General features: G+C 41.2%; 1 protein-coding gene across 1 annotated transcript; it reads left to right on the top strand.

Annotated features, from left to right (window-relative positions):
- Positions 1-1,747: 1,747 nt before the first annotated feature.
- LOC119744820 (methylmalonyl-CoA epimerase, mitochondrial-like) lies at positions 1,748-21,086 on the top strand. Its single transcript, XM_038220972.1, has 5 exons — positions 1,748-1,806; positions 4,212-4,299; positions 6,091-6,146; positions 7,402-7,548; positions 20,581-21,086. Exons 1-5 carry the CDS (start codon positions 1,759-1,761, stop codon positions 20,731-20,733), a joined length of 492 nt encoding a protein of 163 aa, XP_038076900.1. The 5' UTR covers positions 1,748-1,758; the 3' UTR covers positions 20,734-21,086.
- Positions 21,087-21,327: the final 241 nt, after the last annotated feature.

Below are 21,327 nucleotides of genomic sequence, written 5' to 3'. Positions count from 1 at the left end.
GGTTTGTGGATTGTCCTTGGCAATTCTAAGAAGCCTTTTGCATTGGGGGTCGAAAGGTCAAGGGTCAAGGTCACAGTGGCTGAAACAATAGAAATCTTGTATTTATTCTGAGATCATAGGGATTAGGGATTAATTCATATAAAACCTACAGAAGACACTAATGCTGTCAATGAACGTTCCATTTGACCAAGGTACATGTAAGTTGATGTTAGAGTGGTGTTATGTCATGGAAACAGTCACGGTTGCGGGGCATTTGTGTTTGTAAACACACCTGACTTGTTTTTTTTTATTACCGCAAGCTAGACTGAGTATCTTCATAGGCTATTTGGTGTAATTGTTGCACCAGTGCATTCAATTTGTTACCATGGATTTTCAGTTTGTTCTTTTGTTTTTGTCAGTGCATCCACAAATTATGAAATCTTATTAACGATGGGATCCCAATGATATTTAGAATACATGTTTATGTGTATATTTGTTCCATTTTGCACAGCTACAAAACACCTGCGGAAAAGAAAGACAATACATTTACATTTGATGCCCCATCTCACAATGAAGATTGTATCAGAAGGTCACATGTTATTGATTATCAAGTTGTGATAAAAGAATTGAACACTTCATTTGGGATGTTGAACAGTAAAATGTGATTTTTGGATACATATTCAGATTGCTTCTCACAATTCTGTTATCTGTGTAAGGATGTATCAGTAAGCTTGGTTTGTTTTATCTAATGAAACGATCAACTTGTTATAGTGTTTTTGTCAGTTTTCAGTTTGAAAGGCAGTTGGATATAAAGATGTGGCAATTGTCACACACTTTGGAAGCCATTCTGGTATAAAAAGTATATTTTATTTAGTGTCAGAACCTTTTATTTTGGTTTTGATTCTAATATTTCTCCCTAAAATATTTTTAGAGAGGAAAGAAGAGGCCAGGAAATTTCAAATGCACGGAATAAAGAGGCATACCCTTTAGAAAATATTAATTTGAAAATGCTATTTTACAGTACTGTACTAGGAGAAGTTGAGAACATGTAAAAACATCTGTACAAAACTTTCCAAGCTTTACAGAATTGGCTGAATCGTAATTGCACAGTTAGCAGACTTGTCATTCTGCATAATCAATTAATTAATTAATCACGGTTTGTGATAAAATAACAACTATTTGAAAGTAATAAAATCAAATTATATACTTTGAATAACATTTCTGTCAATGTGTTTTATTGCCAATACATTCCTATACGAATTACAAGCTTTCATAATAACAAGCATTCTCCTTTTGTGACATTACTGACATATATAAAGATCGTCTGGTGTGCAATTTGGTTGGTGGGGGCCGGTTGAGGGAATTATTTTATTTGGGATTAAACAAAGAAATGAAGCTTATTCTTATTAAAATATTAGTCTGTATTGCATCAAAAATGCTGAGAATACATGTATGGAATGTACTTTGAGGGAAGTTAATTAATTTTGACAACACCCCAAATGCCCCCCCCCCAAAAAAAAAAATCTGAAATATCAAACCAAAAAATGGCAAAGTCACCCCTGAGCAGGAATGTATTATTATTGTTAGGGTGTTTTGTGGTTTTTTTTTAAATTTGGTACCCCTTTATCGGGCTTGCATTTTCCTGAGAAGTTTGGAATATTTATTTGGGTTTTTTTTTACAAGTAATAATGCATTATGCATTTACATGCATCATCAGCACCACGTGCTCTCCAGGGAGCCCCGTTAGCCTCGCTATGAGTTGTAAATAAACAATCCAACATGGCGGCCTGGGTAAGACTTTGTGTGCATCAGGTTCTGCGAAGTTCGGTAAGAATTTCTTAGTATACGATTGATCAACATTGATTGAAGTTGGCACAAAGTTAGAAAACGTAGTGTTAATGGTAAAGGGAATTGGACGACTTGGATAAGGGTGTGTATAGTGCCGTTTGCTGGCCGTCCATTCCACCGGTTTCCGTCGGATGGTCCGATCCCGTACGCGTTTGCACGCTATCGCTAGACTACGTGGTCATGGTGGTGTACGTGACTAACGTCATGACGTGGTTTTGGGTCATCTCGGTCCCATATCAACTCGGTGTGAGTCAACTCGGTCCTACTCCTAGGTCAACTCGGTCCAATGTCAACTCTGTCCCAAGTCAACTCGGTCCCAAGTGTACTTGATCCTAAGTCAACTTGGTCTATTTAATGTCGTAATTATGAAACCCTAACTGACCCTAGAGTCCTAGACCTTTTTGCTAGGAATAGGATTTCAAGCATAATCCAGGCCTATATTGTATATTTATGTATGGCTGAGCAAAAAACAACACAAGGTCCGGCCCAAGACCATGACTAAGTGCATCCTACGAAATCAGTAACACACTTTTGCCATATAATCTCAATCCTCCAAATTCCTCCAATTTGGCTACGAGGATTTTGAAGAATTCAGGGGGGTTAGGGATAATTGTTATGGGAAAATGTACGTAAATAAAGGTCGGATAATTTTTAGTAGTACTATTAGTTCTCATGTAACATGACCTTGAGTATTTGGACGATAGGGAGCAGTACTGTGCGCCATGGCGTTGTTGGCGATCATGTAGTTACAGGCCCCTCTTTATTACTTTCCATCAAATTAGAGTCAAAGGACCTTTTTGGATGTTAAATGACAGATATTGCCAATGGATTTAGAATTGCTACCAATGGCAAACTCGTATTCAAATGTAGGACGAGTACAAACTAAACTTTTGAAATGACCATTTTTTTCTTCAGAATGTTCAGCATTCTTCGTGTATATATTATGGAATTACTTCACAAAATTGGAGCCCAGCCCCTCACCCCACCAGACTACCTTGCGCGGCTCCACCCGCTCCCCCCCCCCCCCCCCACCAGTCCCAACTACACATACCAGTCCCAACTACCACCAGCTCAGCACAGCCCACCACGGCACAAACATCATACTAACAATTAAGGCACTAGCGCTTGGCCCAATCCCCTCCCAAGCCCTGACCCTGGTCTCGGCAAACCCAGGCCTGCCCAGCAATCTCCGCGACCCGCTTCCACCAAGCCGCGGACTTAACTTATCCTGGCTCTATCTGCTTGGCCAGCAAACCCAACCCACCATTTTTTTTAAAACTTCTTTGGTATGGAAGCTGTTTGGTTTATGGGAGCTGCAACTGCAAGATAGGCTTTCGGACCTTATTTCCCTTCCCAAAAACCTCTTCGAGGTCATTTCACAAGAGACCTTCAAATTATCCGACCTTTATTTACGTATATTTTTCCATAGAGACCAAGTAGACTGGGTACCAAGTTGACTGGGGACTGAATTGACTTGGGACTGAGTCAACCTGGGACTAAGTTGACCTGGGACTGAGTAATGAGTTGACCTGAGACTGAGTTGACTTTGGACCAAGCTGACCGGGGACCGAGTTGACTCGGACCGAGTTGGTTTGGGATCGACCGAGTGTAGACCTGCACCCACTAACATTATGTATGAGTGATCTGTGATCAAGGTGTAGGCCAATATATCCGGTCGTTGTGTGAAACCCTAGCTCACGCCCAAATGCTACATTGATCTTATTAAGTCATCAAACTTCCACAGTCTTTGGAAGCGTATATTGACCTCGAACATGTCAAACAACATTTTAAAATGATTATTCAGTTTAATTTAAGGCAGTGTATATTTGACCATGAACCGGTCCCCGATTATTTTCGCTCCTGGAGCTGTGCCGGTGTCACATTAAAATTTCGGCTCCTATGAAAATCGGACCCCTATTTCCCTATTATTGGTTGATCCCTCGCACGTGACAGGTCACTCTCCCGAAACTATCCTAAAAATAGTGCATAGTATCGTACTCATGCGTGCGCAGTACTACCAATGAGTCTACATTTCATGGAGTCGGATATTCACGCTACACCGGCACTGCAATGAACATGCACAGTGGATATTTTGAAAGCACTCTTATCTGGTTTAATACATCACTAACACAGGAATACTAAGTTTGGGCCTGTGTAAGTATAACTGATCATCTTTTCCTTCTACTCTAAGATGTGATCATAAGTTTAGGTTTAGAATCTCAAAACTTTACTCAACCATGGGCACATTTTCAATGTGCCAGATTTGTGCATTGAATTTGCCATTTTTGATTGCAAATAGTTAGTATTACAGCAAATGCAGGAAGATTCCTAGTGAAAGAGACTAAGTTTTTCCAATAAATTTCAGTGGTTTGTTTCCGTTGCAGACTGCGTGCCTGTCAAGACGTCATTATTCAGACAGTGTATGGAGCCTTGGAAGACTGAACCATGTGGCCATAGCTGTACCAAATCTTGGTGAGGATTGCAGTGTTCAAGTGTGGTCGAGTCCATCACAAGTCAAATCACAAGTGTGGTCACTAATAGAAACAGGGGATGAGGGAATCTCATTTTGATTTGATGAAGGAATCCTATTGTCACATTTTATTTGAAGAGCTGGTGAAATGGCATTGACTTGTGGTGAGCTTGTGATGGACTTGTTATGGACTTGTGATAGACGTGATTACTGGAGAACTGTATTCCAATTTATCATTGATACAAACCTCAATACTTGGTTTAATTAACTCCCTAGGCCTTTTTGCTAGGATGTAGCCCTGCAAAATCCTCCAATTGACCTCATGGGAAAAAAAGCATATAACCTCAATCCTGCAAAACTCCTCCATTATTTCTTGAATATGGTCCGTGGAGGGGTGACCACTGCCTGAATCCTGCAAAATCCTGCGGCAGTGACTGTCAATAATGTTGAGGCTTGGCCAGTGACATCCTGGAGCAGTACGGAGGATTTCAAGCATAATCCAGGCCTATATTTATGCACGGCTGAGCAAAAACAATACAAGGTCCGGCCCAAGACCTTGACAAAGTGCATCCTACGAAATCAGTAACGCACTTTTGCCATGTAATCTCAATCCTCCAAATTCCTCCACTTTGGCAAAGAGGATTTTGAAGGATTCAGGGCGGTTAGGGTTAACGTCTGTTCTATGGGTGTGCACGGAAACCGGGTACCCTACATGTATTGAAGTAAAACACTGGTACCCGGGTACCCGTAAAAGAAACCCAACCCCAAGTTCAAATCCCGGGAGTTGGTGTTCAGATTATTTGTAAAGGTGCGTAGGATAACACTACCACATCAGTGCATCAGTGCAGCAAGATACAAGTGTGTACAGCAGGTTCGACTTTAGCGATAGCCTTCTAGCCAAATGCTAGTCAAAACAGCGGCGGGCTAGTCAAACTATTCCTTAAGTAGCCCGGCTGGCAAGTCAAAAGTTTTGGGGCTACTGCAAAGATGAAAGGACAGGAAGAAATCAATCATTAAATTCAGAAAGCAAACCTGTATCACTTTGTGTCTAATTTCATTAAATGTTTAGGCTTAAATTATTAGATGTGTTTATTAAAAACACTGACAAGATGGCCTCAGGATACACTTTTTACATTTATGCACATTGTGGTTCATGAGACACTCTATAAAAGAAAAACATGTGGGCCAGTGAAAATGCCTGCGGGCTAGTTAAGTGTCTGTTTCAGTGGCCCGGCTGGCTAGTGACAAAAACAGTTAAGGTCGAACCCTGGTACAGTGCGGGTGAAAGATTTGCAACTTTAGAATGCACATAATTGTGAAATCATTTTGATTTGCCATGTAGCCTGGATTTCATTTTGAAAATTCCTAAAAAGGGCATAGAAAACCTTTCGTTTTCAGTGTCTGAGAAGTTAGCAAGTGATTTGTCAAGTTGGTTACAGGTACCCGATCCCATAATCTGGAACCGGTTCCTGAAATCAGTGGTCAGGTATTTCGGTAAAAAAATGCCTTTGTTGTTTGGACTGATTCAGTTAGTAATACTGTGTTTGTTCCAATGTGAATAGATCTGATCAATGAAGAAGTGCATATTTGTATGTGACCACACTCAAGTGAAAAAAACTGTTTAGGAAAAAACATTTCAAACTTTGCTTTCCTGGATCCAAATATCATTTAGTTGCAAAGATACGTGTTGTTTCTGATTTGGGTTTCTAGTAATTTGAACTATTTGGCGAATTGACTTGAGTAAAAATATAGAGATGTTTTTATGAATGTAGACTTGATAATATATTTCACAGGTGATGCTGTCAGGGTATACAAAGATGTTTTTCAAGCCAAAGTCAGTGAGCCACAAGTAAGTAAATGCCGTCAATACTACCGATGTGTATGGTTATATAGATGGGTTGAAATGACGTCAAGAAATTGACGGACACACTGGCAGACTCAAGGGGGGTCTGACTATAGGGTACATTGTCTTTCCTCCCATTAAGAAGCCTATTTGTTTCCTTAGTAAGCCAGAAAATAAGTGAACGCAGTTATTTTTAAAACAATATTATAGTATACCCATCCCCTTCTATGGATTCAGGACAAATTAATAACAAGAATGAAAGGAAAAGGAAAAAAGAGCACCCCTAACATCCAGTGGGGTCCCCCCGCCAACTTTTCCAATTTGCAATGACTGGATAGTACCTCAGTAAGCCCCTTCTGATTTTGGCCCCCTACCCTTCCCCCCCCCCCAAAAAAAAAAAATTGATGCAATATGTGGATGGGTTGAAATGTCGGTGAGTAGCTGAGCCCTAGATTCCCACTTGGAACCCCTCTTCCACCCCCACTCGAGGGTTGGACTCCATAATGATCATGTCCTCTTGGTCGGATAGCTTTCCTCCACTCCATCTACTCGGTTCAATGTCAGACTGGCATCGATCTGCATGCACCTCAGGTCGTTGTTGATGTTGTTGTCGCTCCACCTCTTCTTTGGACAGCTATGTGGGTAGTTGCCAGGGATCTGGAAGTCGAGGATCTTCCTTGGCCAACTGTCCTTGTTGATACGCTGGAGGTGACCAAACCAGCGAAGGGGTCCCCGACGAACCAACTCGTCAACAGCAGACAGACTAATTTGGCGCCTTAGCTCAGCCATGGAATTCCTGTCCCACAGCTTTGCTGAACAAATCTATCTGGTCATGGCAAGTGAATGAATGCACAAGTAGTGTCCCCTGTGTGTGCCAGCCAGGAGTATCTCTTTCTGTAATCATTTAGGGGGTGCTTGTACCCAAACAAAAAGTTTACCCAACAAGTACAATTGATTGCAGACAGACATGTAAATATGGCCATATTCTGATTTACAAGCAATACTGACAAAACCACTTCACAGCATTACTTAGGCAGGATTTGAACCATCACCTTCAGTGTATTAGTGCAGAAGTCTCAACCACTCAGTCTCCAAGCTTTGTTGGGGGCCGGGGGGTGAACCAGCTGATTGGAGTCTCGGTCTGAAATCTTTTTGTTGCTGGTTCATCCATACGAATACACTAGTTTCTTGAAACTTGTAATGAACGTCACTTGCCTCCTGGACGGTAATAACAGGACCTTATTTTCTTTGTTCTTAAAAGGCCCTTCCTGAGCATGGTGTGACTGTAGTCTTCGTGGAGCTGGAGAATGCTAAACTAGAACTACTACATCCCCTAGGTGAGAATAGCCCCATTGAAGGCTACTTGAAGAAGAAGCCAGGGGGTGGTATGCACCACTTATGTCTGGAGGTAAGACTTGGGCCCAATATCACGGCGCTGCTAGGCACACAAATTTGCTTAGCACAAAAAAGTCTGGCTTATAAAAGCAGGTTACCATGCAAAACTCCATGTTATATTCATGCTAAGCAAACAACAGGTGAATACTAATCACGAGCACTATACATCACGTGGAGTTTTGGCTGGTAACCTGCTTTTATAAGCCAGACGTTTTGTGTGCTAAGCAAATTTTTGTGCTTAGAAGTGGCATAAAATTGGCCCCTGTACCCTTGAGATGGTCTACATTAATGTTGTGCAAACCCAACAGAAACCGACCCAGGCCCTAAACCGACTTCGGGTCGGGTTGGGTCGGTTTTTCCATCATTTCAGTTGGGTCGGTTTCAGTTAAACGTTTGCGATTTTAGGTCGGGTCGGGTTGGTTAAGCCTGCTTGTGAAAAACCCGGAGTAAACCAGGAAAAAAATAAAACAGTTCGGAAATGTATGTGGTGAAATATTATTGCAGAGTTACTGTGTGGTTTACGGTCTGTCACGTAGAGTTTATAACGTGTAGGCCCACCAGTAGGTAACATAATGAGTCTTCACTGTACCGCATGGTATGATTCTGTACTGAGAGACGACGATTTTCACGTGACGTAGGTAGGTTCAGGTACAAAAGCATACACAGTTGCTCAAGCAAGATATTTGGGTCAGTTTTTGCTTGATTATTGTCGGAGCACGTTGGGTCGGGTTTGGTAATGGCTTCTTGTATATATCACTCATGTCCGTTCCAGACACTCTATTATTACCCTGGCTTTAGCACGGCTGCCAATTACGGCGCTCAAGCATTGAAGGAATTTCTTCCTACCAGGTACCCATTTACTACATCTGGGTGGAGAGAGGCAATCGTAGATAAGTGCCTTGCCCAAGCACACACGCACCATGTTCCCCATCAGCATTCGAACCCATGTACCACGGCACATGAGTCGAACACCACAACCATTGGTCCACAGCATCTGGGGAGTTCAGATCGGTTTCAGTTTGGATTTGGTTTATATCTACATGTATAATGTTTCAAGTCAGTTTCGCCTGGCCAACCCGACCCTACACTCTACATGTAGGGTACAAGACTAGGCAAGCCAAGTACAGTTGGTCCCAGAGTGCACCAAATTCAGTTGATTCAGAATGACTATTAACTGGAAGTTGTTTCATGCATGTGCTATCCGCTCTGTTCACAAGTACCCCTTCACTGGCAAACAAAGTACAGTTGGGGTGACTGACCGACGCCATCTTGCCTGACTGCAGTTTTGCAGCTACTCGTGGCAGTACCAATGTGTGTACGTATTACAAATTCCCTGGTGTACGTTCGTCACACACAAGGAACGGTGCGCGTCAACCAGCTAAATGTCCCGCCCATGGAACGTCGTTGCTAGGTACAAGGGCGCCCTCTTTCGTTGGCGCATGGAGCCCATACACAAGAGGCCCATTCATTGGCGTAATCCTATACGATAGCACTGGCAGGTCACGTGACAGTCAGAGGGATGGGTACAAAGAGGAAGCTAGGCTGGCCCTGTGGGACCTGCAACAGTTCCATCGTCAGAAAGGTGGTGGTGGAGAAGCTGTTATGGGCTTCGTGCGCCAACGAAAGAGGGCGCCCTGTTAGCTAGCAACGACGTCCCATGGGCGGGACATTTAGCTGGTTGATGCGCACCATTCCTTGTGTGTGACGCACGTACACCAGGGGATTTGTACTATATACACGCAGTGGTACGGCCGCGTGTCACGGCAAAATGGCAGTCGGGCAAGATGGCGTCGGTTGGTCAGCCCCAACTGTACTTCTTTGCCGGTGAGGGAGTACTTGTGAATAGAGCGGATAGTACGGATAGTACTAGAAATAAGAATTCTGCAGGTAGCTCTAAGATGCATGTTATACAAATCTAGATTGAGCATGATTAAAGAATGGGAAACATGTGTGCTTCAGAGGTTTTAAACACTATGTTTAAGACTGGTTGGAGTCTGGATGCTGATATTCGGCTCGGGTAATTATCAGCATCCAGACTCCAACCAGTCTTAAACATAGTGTTTAATACCGGCCAAGCACATATTTATTCCCATTCTTAAATACCTTTTCGGTCAAAAAAAAAATCATTTCCATCAACAAAACACCCCTCTGGCAGGCTATACAGTGGTAAGGCCCTCTGGTAAACAACTCCTTGTATCGCACTGCATGATGTTGCGCACAATGCAGATGTACCGGCTTAGTGTGAAGTTAGTACTATGAAATACTGAGTATTGCGCATGACTACGTGAGGATTGTGAACCAATTAAAGCAATGAACGGTGCTGGCACCGGATTTCATATAGGAGTCAAAATGACACTAGAAAAGTGTTTTAAGACCAGCCAGCCATGTCTGTATCAACCGTTTGAGTCCGGCCATGTGACACACTCTTGACCAATAGGAATTTAATTGGATGTTAAATTTGATTGCATTGTATTTAGTTTTTGTTCTGGGAGGGATCAATTCTGTCCTGAGCAGACTGCTCAGGACATTAACAAGGGTTCCAACGCATGTCATACTTTGGGGGGCTGTTCATCATAGGCTACATGTAGTATGCGGGCGCTTAGCCAGGGTTTTGTTTGCCCAGTGTAAAATAGAATTTTCATCCAGTTTAACCCATTTTCAGGGTCCTGATCTTGCGTCTTCCAGCAATCTGCCACTCTGCACCCCCCCCCCCCTAGGCTACGCCACTGCTAATATGTACTGTAGTTGGCCACGTTTTAGATTTTTCATTTTTAGGTATGACAGGAGAGGGGTTTAAACGAATCTGCCACATCCCCCGCACCCCCCCCCCCCAAATATATTTGGGTTAGGGTTATCTGTAGCGAAACGAAGAGAAACACTCAAGGACATCATGATCAGTAATTTGGGTTGAAAGAGTTTTCAATGTGCGCGTGAAACGATTTCCCCTCCGATTTTTCTTAACTACACAAAAAACAAAGGAATGTCCACCAGCTATGTAAGGTAATTATGAGTTTGTCTTACATTCACTATGTGGACTTGTGAACAAAAGATGTCCAAATAATGCAGGTTGTGTTGACGTCATGTGGACTAAGCCGTGTCCACATAACGTTTCCCCCCTCTCTGGAAAACAGGTTAAGAGGCATTTTTGGATTAGGTTTATCCATGGCAAAATGAAGAGAAACACTTAAGGGAATCATAAGGAAAAAAATGGGTTGAAAGAGTTTTCACAGTTGAGTAAAGTTATTTTTTGTACGGAGTTTTCTTAACTACACGAAAACAAAGGAATGTCCACATAGCGTATGTAAAACAAACAGGTGTGTGTGTGCGTGTGTGTTTCTTTTTTTTTTTAACACTCAGCAGCCCTTTTGTTGAATCTGTTACAAAATGTTCATTTAGTTCACAAAAAAAGCAATTTGCAGTACATGTGCACGTAGCTATTCTATATCAGCAGTGCTCAACCAATTACTCTGGAGCGTAGGTGGCTCCCTGACATAGCCGCAGCAATCTCTCTGTGTGGGCAGTGCATCGTGCAGACAGAGTATCGATCGATTTCAAACATCCATTCCCGCATCTGTTCATTTGCATGTTAAATGCCTAATTAATCTTCAGCCCCTGTCGGTCATGCTTCTCTGAATTCACAGTAATATATCAAAGTTTGAAATGGATGATTTTTCATGTACATGTGTATGGCTGGGTCATGCCTGCTGCACTCTGAACACACAGTAAACATGTTTCCTATAGGTGCCTCTTTGTACATCTATAGATTCACTTATCTAAACTTCTATGCCACAAAGACTGAATTGTGAGGGGTTAGTTCAACAGTAGCTGGCAGAATTTATGTCACAATTCATACACAGAGGCATGCAGGTCTGTGTACAAGTGTACATGATAACTGTGTTGTACAAACTGCTATCATGCATTGTGATTCAGTCACGAGTCATGCCACTAATTATACCCAAATGATTCAGAGTCTTACACACACACTGAATTTGGCAGTCAATGACAGCAAATGGCCTTTGTGGATCTTTTGTTCAATCAAGATGAAATCACATTTATGATCCTTGTTAAGATACGTGTATTTGTCATCACCAGAACATTAGATCATTTATTCATACTGTATGTGTCACATTTTGGAGTAAAAGAATTCCGGTCAGTAACACCAGTTTCCACTCTGGTGGTATGAATAAAGTTGCTGGTGACTGACGATTGATACAGTTTCCTGCATAATATAAAACAAAATCTTATTTGTCCTTGCATGTACATGTACATGTATGCATTTACTGTGTTATCCCTTGAGTTCAGTCTGTATTTCTGGAGTGGACAAGAAATAAGTGAAAAATCTGCATAGGCAACCAGTACATGGTATGCGGACAATAAAAGGTAGGGCCTGTAAATTCAATCCAAATTATGAGTCTGTATTTAAAGAACGATGGACACCAGTTCTGGTAAAAAAATGACTGTGCAAATGCGTTGCTTAAATATTTGTCACTTCAAAACCACCAGAATTTGACTTTGTATCAGGATTAGGAGGATTGTCAACCAGTACATGGTATGCGGACAATGAAAGGTAGGGCCTGTAAATTCAATCCACATTATGAGTTATATTTGTAAAACCATATGGACACTAGTTCTGGTTAAAAAAAATGACTGTGCAAATGCATTGCTTAAATCTTTGTATGTACAAATGTATGTTAAGCCAAAAAAAAAAAATTCTGTCTCTGGTCAGCGCGCGCGTCGATCTTTTTTTTTCTCCAAAATGTTCCGCGGTAGCTCCAACAGCGCCCTCTATTGCCGCACCTGCTCAATTTTTGTTACCAAAGAGCACCAAGGAATGGAAAATTGCACCTAGGCAAATGATCGAGAGCACCAAGGCAAATTATAGAGGACACCAATGTACATGATGACACCAAAAAAGCACAATAGTACCCCACTTTGTCTGTACAATCCAAGCTTGATGGAAAAAAAAAAAAAACGCGTCCCCGCGTCAATTCCGGAACTTTGGTCTGACCAGAGACCGAATATTCTTTTTTTTGGCCTTACTTCAAAACCCCAGAATTTGACTTTCTAGCAGGATGAGGAGGATTGTTTTTTTTCAATCAACAGGCTCTCCAACTCATTCCCCCTAGCCTAAAATTTCAGTATGACTTAATCAATAAGCATTGAGTTACATTGTAGTATTTACCTATAGTCCCTGATAAATCCATAGAACCACTGAACGTCGGGGGGGGGGGGGGGGGGGGCAGTACAGGGAGTAACAGGCCGGGCAGTTTTGGAATGGACAGTTTATCATTTGCGAAGTCGCATTCTATACAAGTGAGATGATAGACATTTTACACTTCAAATGTTGCTGTGATTTTTTTTAGAAGGTTTTTTTTATAGGGTTGACACACAATCACAACCCCAGTAGAGACACGTATTCGGGATCTTATAGGAATCCATGTTTTTTTTGTATAGGCCTATAGAGCCTGTTCACTATAGTAGCACATGTATGCATGTTGCATCTACGGGCCGCAGATGTGTGACATTTTAAGAGGTGACAAGATCATCCAAATCCTGTGGCCCAGCCAGCAATCCCAACAACCTGTGTCTATCAAAGGCCACTCGGAGTCGTCTTGTCTCTCGGCTTTGCAATCAGCCAGACACGCCCCCCTCGGCATTATGAGATCTAAATAATTGATGGATTCGTTGTTTCCTGTTGTTTCCAGAGGAAGCCAGTGGCAAGTGCTGGACAGAGGCCACGCGGTTCTTGATGGCAGTTGGTTTGATCCGAGACCGTAATGTTGCTTTGCTTGGATAGTACCTGATTGCTGAATATTATTAACTGTATGCAGGTAGATGGAAAGGCCAGGACCATTAATTTTGTTTTTCAGACTCGATCATAATCAAAATGATAGTCATAAAGGCCATACAAACAGATATTGAATATTTACAAAGGGAAAAAAAATAGTTATTGCACTTAAAGCCACAGTCCATCATTTGCAGCTATCTAAAAAGTAACTGACGTACATGTAATTATTGTTGAAAAACATACTTGGTTGAAAGATAGTAAGGGGACTTAACTCCCTGAGAAATGATTCTTTCTTTCTTTCTTGCAAGCTGTCATTTTAAAGAACTCAACGAAAGCAGCCTTTCCAACGGTGCGTCTAAAGACGCCTTGTTGGAATTTCCCAAAATTTTGAAAATATAGTTCGTAAAATTGTATTCGGCGAAGCGCGCGCAAATGTTGGCATGACGCACACGCGAGCGTTTGCTATAATTTGTCAGATCGGTGCCCGACATCGCGTAGCTGCAATCGGCTTAGTGAGAATGTGTCTCGGTCGCTGAATTCAGGCCTAATTCAAAACATGATTCAGCAACTTTTGATTTAAAATCGAGATCCTAGAATACTGTTTTTCTCGGAATATATAGCTGAAGCTGAGCTGAATCTTCATCAAGTTAGTTGTTCAGCACCCTCCTTTAGATTTTGAGCACGTTTGTTGCTTCAAACAACAAAATGCACAAATTACAAATGATGGACTGTACCTTTCAGTTACTTAACGTTAAAATCATAAAAGGGACAATGTGAAATTTGTTAGGACAGAAGTGATTAGGACACAAGTGAAATTGCTCATTAACACTCACAGGGCAAGACAATTTAAGCAGTTAATGAAACGAGGAGAGTTAATAACTGCAGAAGAGAAGAGGTAGTACGTGTAGTATGTGGAAAGGTGAGGTATTTAATTTGGAAGCACTGAGGTGGGATGGCAAATAAAAAGTGAGAACTAAGAGGGAAGAATTTCAAAAACAAAGGATAAATGAAGGATGTCAGGTGAAGAAATAAGGCAGAGAGAATGCAGAACATGGTTAAGGTACACTGAACCAAAAAAAAAGTCCCCACCTTCCAATATGTTTTGTTTAACTCAAAAACTACTGAGCGCCTCTCGCTCAAATAACAACTAATCAGTGCAGAAATTCTTGAGCAATCCAGCCATACACTTTAATTGGCCCAAAACAGTGATAATGTGTACGAATTTATGCAATTTATGACAAACGATACCGAAAACAGTTGCACTTTTGTATACGTGCAAGTTGTGGTTCACACTCACCTTGCACGTACACAAAAGTGCAACTTTTTTTTCGGTACCATTTGTCATAAATTGCATAATTTTGTACGTTATCACTGTTTTGGGCCAAACAAAGAGTATGGCTGCATTGCTAAGGAATTTCTGCACTGATCAGTCATAATTTGAGCAAGATGTGCTCAGTAGTTTTTGAGTAAGGCAAAAAAGTATTAGGGGAAAACTTTCTTTTTTTTGGTTGAGTGTATCTACATGTACTGATTTCTCGGCTACAGAAGTTGGCAGTAGGTGCTTGACACAACCACACGGCATCTTCCACAAAGACGTCTGGGTGATATGTTTGGGTTTTTTCCTGAAAGATATGGATAGTCAGTTGGAAATCTGGTGAAAAATTTGGACAGGTTTAATGAAACAGCTTCAGGGTATCATTTCTCACCATAGTTTCACACCAAACGTTTTGAATCGGGGAGGCAGAATGTTTTTAACTCCAAACAAGTTGTCTTAACTGTCGGGTTGATAACACGTCGCTGTAGGTTAACGCTAACTGTCAAAACATTTCATCGGGAGAGTTCCTTCATACTGGCAAGTAAATGACCCCGGAGAGTGCTCTAAATATTGGTGATTAATTCATTGCAAGTGATGGAGAGTGTCGCTCGTCAGCGGCAGATTAGCCACAAATCTGGCTTGTTTCACGGCATGACAATATGCATTTCATCAACGGGCGGCCTGAAGCACGCAATGCAGCACTTAGGAAACTATTCAAGTTCTAGTTATTTATCTTTGGCCTATTAGATTTCCTGTCGGTAATGAATGCGGTGATAACTTAAGCTTGTAGTTGTACACTCATGTTGGGCCACGTTCTCCTCCAATTGCCTTTCCTTCCTGGAAGGCAGTGCAATCAGGGCAAACGTTGGAGGTGCCGTAAAAAGTACAACCTGAAGTAGTGGACTGTTTGATCAGCCTTCATAAAGCAATGAGCTAATTGTCATTTGATTGACAATTTTTTTGTTACTCTGATGAATATCTGCCTTGTGCATAACTACCAGATGAAAGAATTCTTTTATTACATACATGTCACAAAGGTCAGCCACTTATAGCCAACAGCTACCTTTCGATTCCTTCGACTAAACTTTGCATTGAAGAGAAGACAGAAGCAGAAAGAGCAGATCTGGAAAGAAAAACTTGAGAAATGTTAACACAGTTCAGAGAGGGATGACACATTAATGACACATTAAGTGAGACGGCATGAAACGGGGAAAATGAAGTGGTCCTGGCAGCCCTTCAACTGGTTCCAAAAATGGTAAAATGTATGGCTAGGCAGATGTATGGAGATAGTGACCTGACTCACGGCTGTTTATCAGTCCAAGAGCTCCCCACAGGAACACAACTAATCCCTGGTATTGATTCATGGGTTTCCAAAACGGCAAGTAAATCATGTAAAGATCGATTGGAGATGACTAGTTAATTGATCAGTTACTATATCAGGCTTAGTTCTTTTGCTTGGAGATAGCGGCCAGGTTTTGTAGCAGATTATGCCAAACAAGCTACGCTGAAAATTTGGTAATCTGGGCAAATTCGTCACCGTTAATCCCAAGACGCTGCTCATTACCTCCCAACATTGCCTTTCCTGCGCAAAATAAAGTCGCATGTCTTTCTGGAGCATGCATCAGATCTATGTTGATTGATTCCATGTAATTGCAGAGACAATGTCATCATCAAACCCATACTCTGCAGATATCTGGCTTCTCTCACTCAATTACGCTTGAATCTCGGCTAAGTTGGCCGGGATTGGGCGCTGCACGCAAGGGAAAAACCTGAGGAAATTTTGCGATTTTGGTGTTTTAATTGTGCCACATTAAATTTCCTCACAGCAAGGCCAGGTTGCCGTCTTGCCAGTAAAATGTGCTCCTTTACTCCAAGCAGGTCAGTCTGAGCTCTTTGCTGGCATTGCACCAAAACTTGCATGAAATTCACAAACATTAGTTAGTTCCATATAATATATGTGTCATCCTCATAAAGTGGTCACAGACCATCGTGGAATTAAAGAAGGATGTGTTAAGAGAAAGTTGCAAAATGTTCAGCTTTTCCACGGCTACATGTATTTGAACGAGGTGATGTCCTTGGCCATTGCTAGGATTTTTTTCGGGGGGGGGGGGGGAGGGGCCAAATTGCTTTCCAGAGGGAGCAAAGCACTTTCCAGAGGGGGAAAAGCACTCAAAAGTAGCGAAGCGACAACCATGCATTTGGGGAGAGTTCAATTCTGTGGCTTTCATTTTAATGAAAGCTTGCAATTGTTTTCCCATTCCTCCTCCTTCTTTTGCTTTACCTTTCTTTCCCCCTCTTTTCACCCCCTCCCCCATTTCCAGGAATGGGCATGTGCCCCTCCCCCTCCCCCCGCCTCCCCCCTCGCAGTACCCATGGTGATGTCTGCAATCTGGTATTTACAGAAGTTTCCATTACTTTTTTCCCACCACTCTCAAGATCTCTGAAATTCTTTTTTAGCAACATGTATACCTTAAAATCTGTACATGTAGGTAACATTTCCATGGTTGGTTCAGTACTACGTACATGTATGTATTTATTCTTGTATTAAATTTTGCCAAAATTCATTAGTCGGAGATTATTTGAAAATTGGATTGTGTTTATGTGTTACATTCATATATGGACAAAATCTACAGACAAAATGCATGTGTGCAGTTCTTGTCTCCAAAATGGCAGCATGCTATTTGTTTATTAGGTATAAGTTGCATGATATTGTTTATTAGGTATAAGTTGCATGATACTCACATGCTGAGCATTTGATTGGACCTGTGCAGTTTTGTTTGAAAAAAAGCATGATTTTTTTTCATGTTAATTTTCATTGGCTATAGTCTTCCTGATATTGTGCTGTTGGGAAGAATTTCAAGGGAAGATGCCTTGAAGATGAACATTTTGATGGAAACTAAGCATGTTTACATCAACATTAGCATTCTGTCAAGTCTGAACATTCGACAGTAAACCACCTTGATATCTCAACAAACAAGAAAGCAGGTTCATTGTAGGTTACTCCACCAGTTTGGGAACCCTTGTTTTGAGTCCTAGTTACTAGGGCCAATTAATGTGAAGATGTGGTTCTCAAAAAGATATGTCAAGTCTGAAACATTCTACAAGAAACAATTATTGTTATCTCAAAAAGGAAGAAAACAAGTGGGTTCCTAGTCCACCAGTTTGGGAACCCTAGTTTGAGTCCTACGAGGGCCAATGTGAAGATGTGGTTCTCAGTCCTTGACTGCTTCCCAGAATTACTTTCCTTTTTTTCTCCCACTTCTAGTCTATATTTCATTTCATTCTTCTAGTCTTTTAGTCTTTGAATGAAAGGCTAGATTGGACAAAAGCAGTGTGGTTTTAAGGGGCAAATCTGGGGGAAATATGTGGTTCATAAAAAGTGCAAATCCTCTGCGTACAATACTGAAACCAAAGTGGTTTATATTCATGCTCATGTACATTACTGTATTGTGGATTCAAGGACATCTAAGGTCAGATTCACCCACCATCTAGCATTGGGTTCGGCCTGAAATACTGAGTTTGTCATTGGTTTTCCAGTCATTGGTTTTTCCAGACCGTGATCAGAATTTACTTTCTGCCTCTGACTGTAGATGTGTTTGCATCTAATCAATCAAGTTTGTGGGTTTCTCTTTTCGGGGGCGCAGGTTGTAAGCTAGGACTTGAATACAGGAATGCAAGTTATGTTGCTTTTTTACTTCATGCCAACGATTTCAATGCATCCAGTGTCATTACGAAGCTTCAATTTTTCCCCCTTTGTGTCATTGTCATTTTGGAGGGAACATAAGGAGGGCAGGTCATGTGGATACCTTGGAAACTAATGCCAGTGTTCTCCATGTGCAAGTCTTAACAGATGTTTTTGGGGAAGAGGCAGTGGAATATGGCTTCCACGCTAAGGGAGTTATCAATTTTGGAAGATGTGATTTTCGGAATTAGTTTTACATTTTGTGGCTGCCTGTTTTGCTAAATTTAGTGCGATCACTGTCTCTGCATGGTCACCGAATCACTTTGTATCCCAACGACCGGACCTTGAAAGTTTATGAAATATTATAATCAAATATAGAAAGTAATTTAAAGGTTTTTTAAAGGTGTCCATGGTGTATTCAGTTAAAGGGACCATGACATGAATTGTACTTAGGAACATTTTTGTCAACTACTCATGTTAAATGTATGAAAACTATTTGCCGTCCCTTTTTCGGTTAATTTTATGAAAAAGTGCACTTCTTTAAATAGTTTTTAAAAATTCCATGCTTTCCAGGAGAACTGAGGGCGTTGTTGCTGTGATGTTATTTCAGGAAGACACTGTTCAGTTTAGGGGTTTTCTGTTCAAATTGTGAACCAAAATTTGTACTCATGGAAAACATTTGTTGGAAAAGTTTGCTCATTGGCTTACTGTCATGCAATGAAACAACAAAGAATCACCAAAGAAATGAAAATTTACCACAGCGAAAATTTCTGGCAATTTTTGGTGCTGAAATAGCTCTTACATTGAGTTTCTGCCTTAAACGACTTAATTAACGCTTTTGCTCATGAATATGAAAACTTGCATTAGCATAAAAACCAAAAAGGCGCCACAATACCCTTGAAAATGGCAAAATTAAAATTGAAAATATGGTTAAATGAGACACAAAGGTGCATTTTCAAGGATTGTATTAAAAAAATTACATTAATACGTGGGCCCTTTAAACCTTCCTGTTTTTGCAGTGGACAATGTTATCATAATGGTGCTCACACAAGTAATTGTTTTTTTTCTTAAATTAATTTGTATTCAACCGCAGGATGTTGTACTATAGTTTGTTACCCACATACATATTGTGTTTATCTTTTTCTGAATTGTCTAGTAAATGTTGAACTGGCACTTGAACAGCAGATAAGACTGAAGAAAAAAATCACAATGATGCAAACGCGTACAGTTTTCCATTCTCATCCCTTTTGGGGGGCATTTTTCCCCCGGTCCCCAATGCGGTTTGAAATGTAAATCGGATTTGTAAAACATATTGCGTGGGAGGGTGCTCAATAGTGTGTGACGGTTCTGCATATTTGAACTTCCCAAGGCCAGCTGATGTAGCCATGGTTCCTTGCATAATTTAACCATTTTAACTGTCGGATGATATTTCCACGCTCATTAAGTACCGCCTCGTGGTGTTGGATTGGCAGACGCGGGCACGGAGCATTTTTGCCCTGCTGATGAATCACGCCTGGGGCAGGCAATACAAAAGTACACATTTGTCTTGAATCTGTTTCGCCCCCTGTCGGATCGAGATTCATTATTTGTTGTGGAGATTTGTTGTTTGTTGAGTGTTTGTCCGAAAATTGAAGTTGATGTGCCTGACATAGGCTAAGGAGCAAATTATACTGTTGTGGGCGTGCCAGTGTTTATAAATCCTACAATATGTCATAACTCTTTTTCACCAGGTTAAAGACATATAGGATCAGTTTGAATTTATCCCAAAGTAATCTACCAAATTATTATCAAAAAGCTTACTTGTGTTAAAGATTAAAATAAGATGTACTTGGTAGTTGATATCTACTCCACATGTTCACTTGCTTGTTGACACAATACTACTGTTCAAATATTACAAACAGTGGCATATTACTCCATTAAGGACAAACCACTGTTTATGAACTACATGTACTGCGGATACTCTTAATTAACTATCCATACCACTGTGTGTACATTTTGTATTGTGTGGAACACTGTGGTCCAATGGTTACTCTCTCTGACTCATAAAACCGTGACATGGTGTCTGTGTTCTTGGGCAAGACACTTTACTAACATTGCCCATTCTCCACTCAGGAGGGTAGAGTCCACATGGCACTGATATAGAGCTGTTGCAGATAACTGGTCCCACTGCCCGATGAACAGTGGTAGTAACAGTGTAGGGCTTTGAGACCACATATTTATAATTTTTGTTTGACTTTCTCCACTTCTGTATCTTCCTTAGGTTGACAATATCACGGAAGCCATGAAGACCTTACAGGAAAAGAAGGTGAAGGTGTTGGACCCTGAGCCTAAGATTGGCGCCCACGGCAAACAAGTGGTGTTCTTGCATCCAAAAGACTGCGGCGGTGTTCTTGTGGAACTAGAAGAGGCATGATGCACACATGACACTTAACAGCAGATGTTGAAAACTGTGGAGTATTGGTAGTATTGGTGGTGCTACCGGCACCTTCAGGCCAAAACAGCCTCAGAGTGAAATACCTAATGGTCCAAAGGGAATTACCCTAGTGAGGTTTAACAAAGTAATAGCAGAGCTTTGCTGCACTGACTTGGTATCAGTACTTGGCAAAGCTTTGCTGTAATGTACCAAGAAGATCTTGGAGCCCACAGTCATGATATAGTAATAACTGTTGTCACAATGAACAGTGAATTCTGCTTTTAGGCCAAAAAAAAAAGTCTCCGGTTTCTGGTATGCGCGCGCGTCGCCGTAGTCATGCGCGTCGGCAAAATGAAGAAGTTTTTTTTTCAATGAAAGATGATGTCTCAAAACCGCCAAACTCACTGGTTTGACTGGAATCCTGCTGCTGCACAATTTTAACGTGTTTTTAGATTGGGTTATGGTCGAGAATAAGCTTTATGTGGCCTCTCTGGACTCCCATATATTTGCACTAAGTTTAGTCGGGCACCATTTGCAGTCATCAGCCGACATTTGAAGCAAAAAAATCAGGTAAAAAAAAAAAAAAAAGCCGCG

The sequence above is a fragment of the Patiria miniata genome, unplaced genomic scaffold, assembly GCF_015706575.1.
Source record: "Patiria miniata isolate m_02_andy unplaced genomic scaffold, ASM1570657v1 HiC_scaffold_7, whole genome shotgun sequence".
Taxonomy (NCBI): domain Eukaryota; kingdom Metazoa; phylum Echinodermata; class Asteroidea; order Valvatida; family Asterinidae; genus Patiria; species Patiria miniata.
The sequence above is the reverse complement of the archived record's forward strand: the minus strand, read 5'-3'. Positions and strand labels throughout refer to the sequence as shown.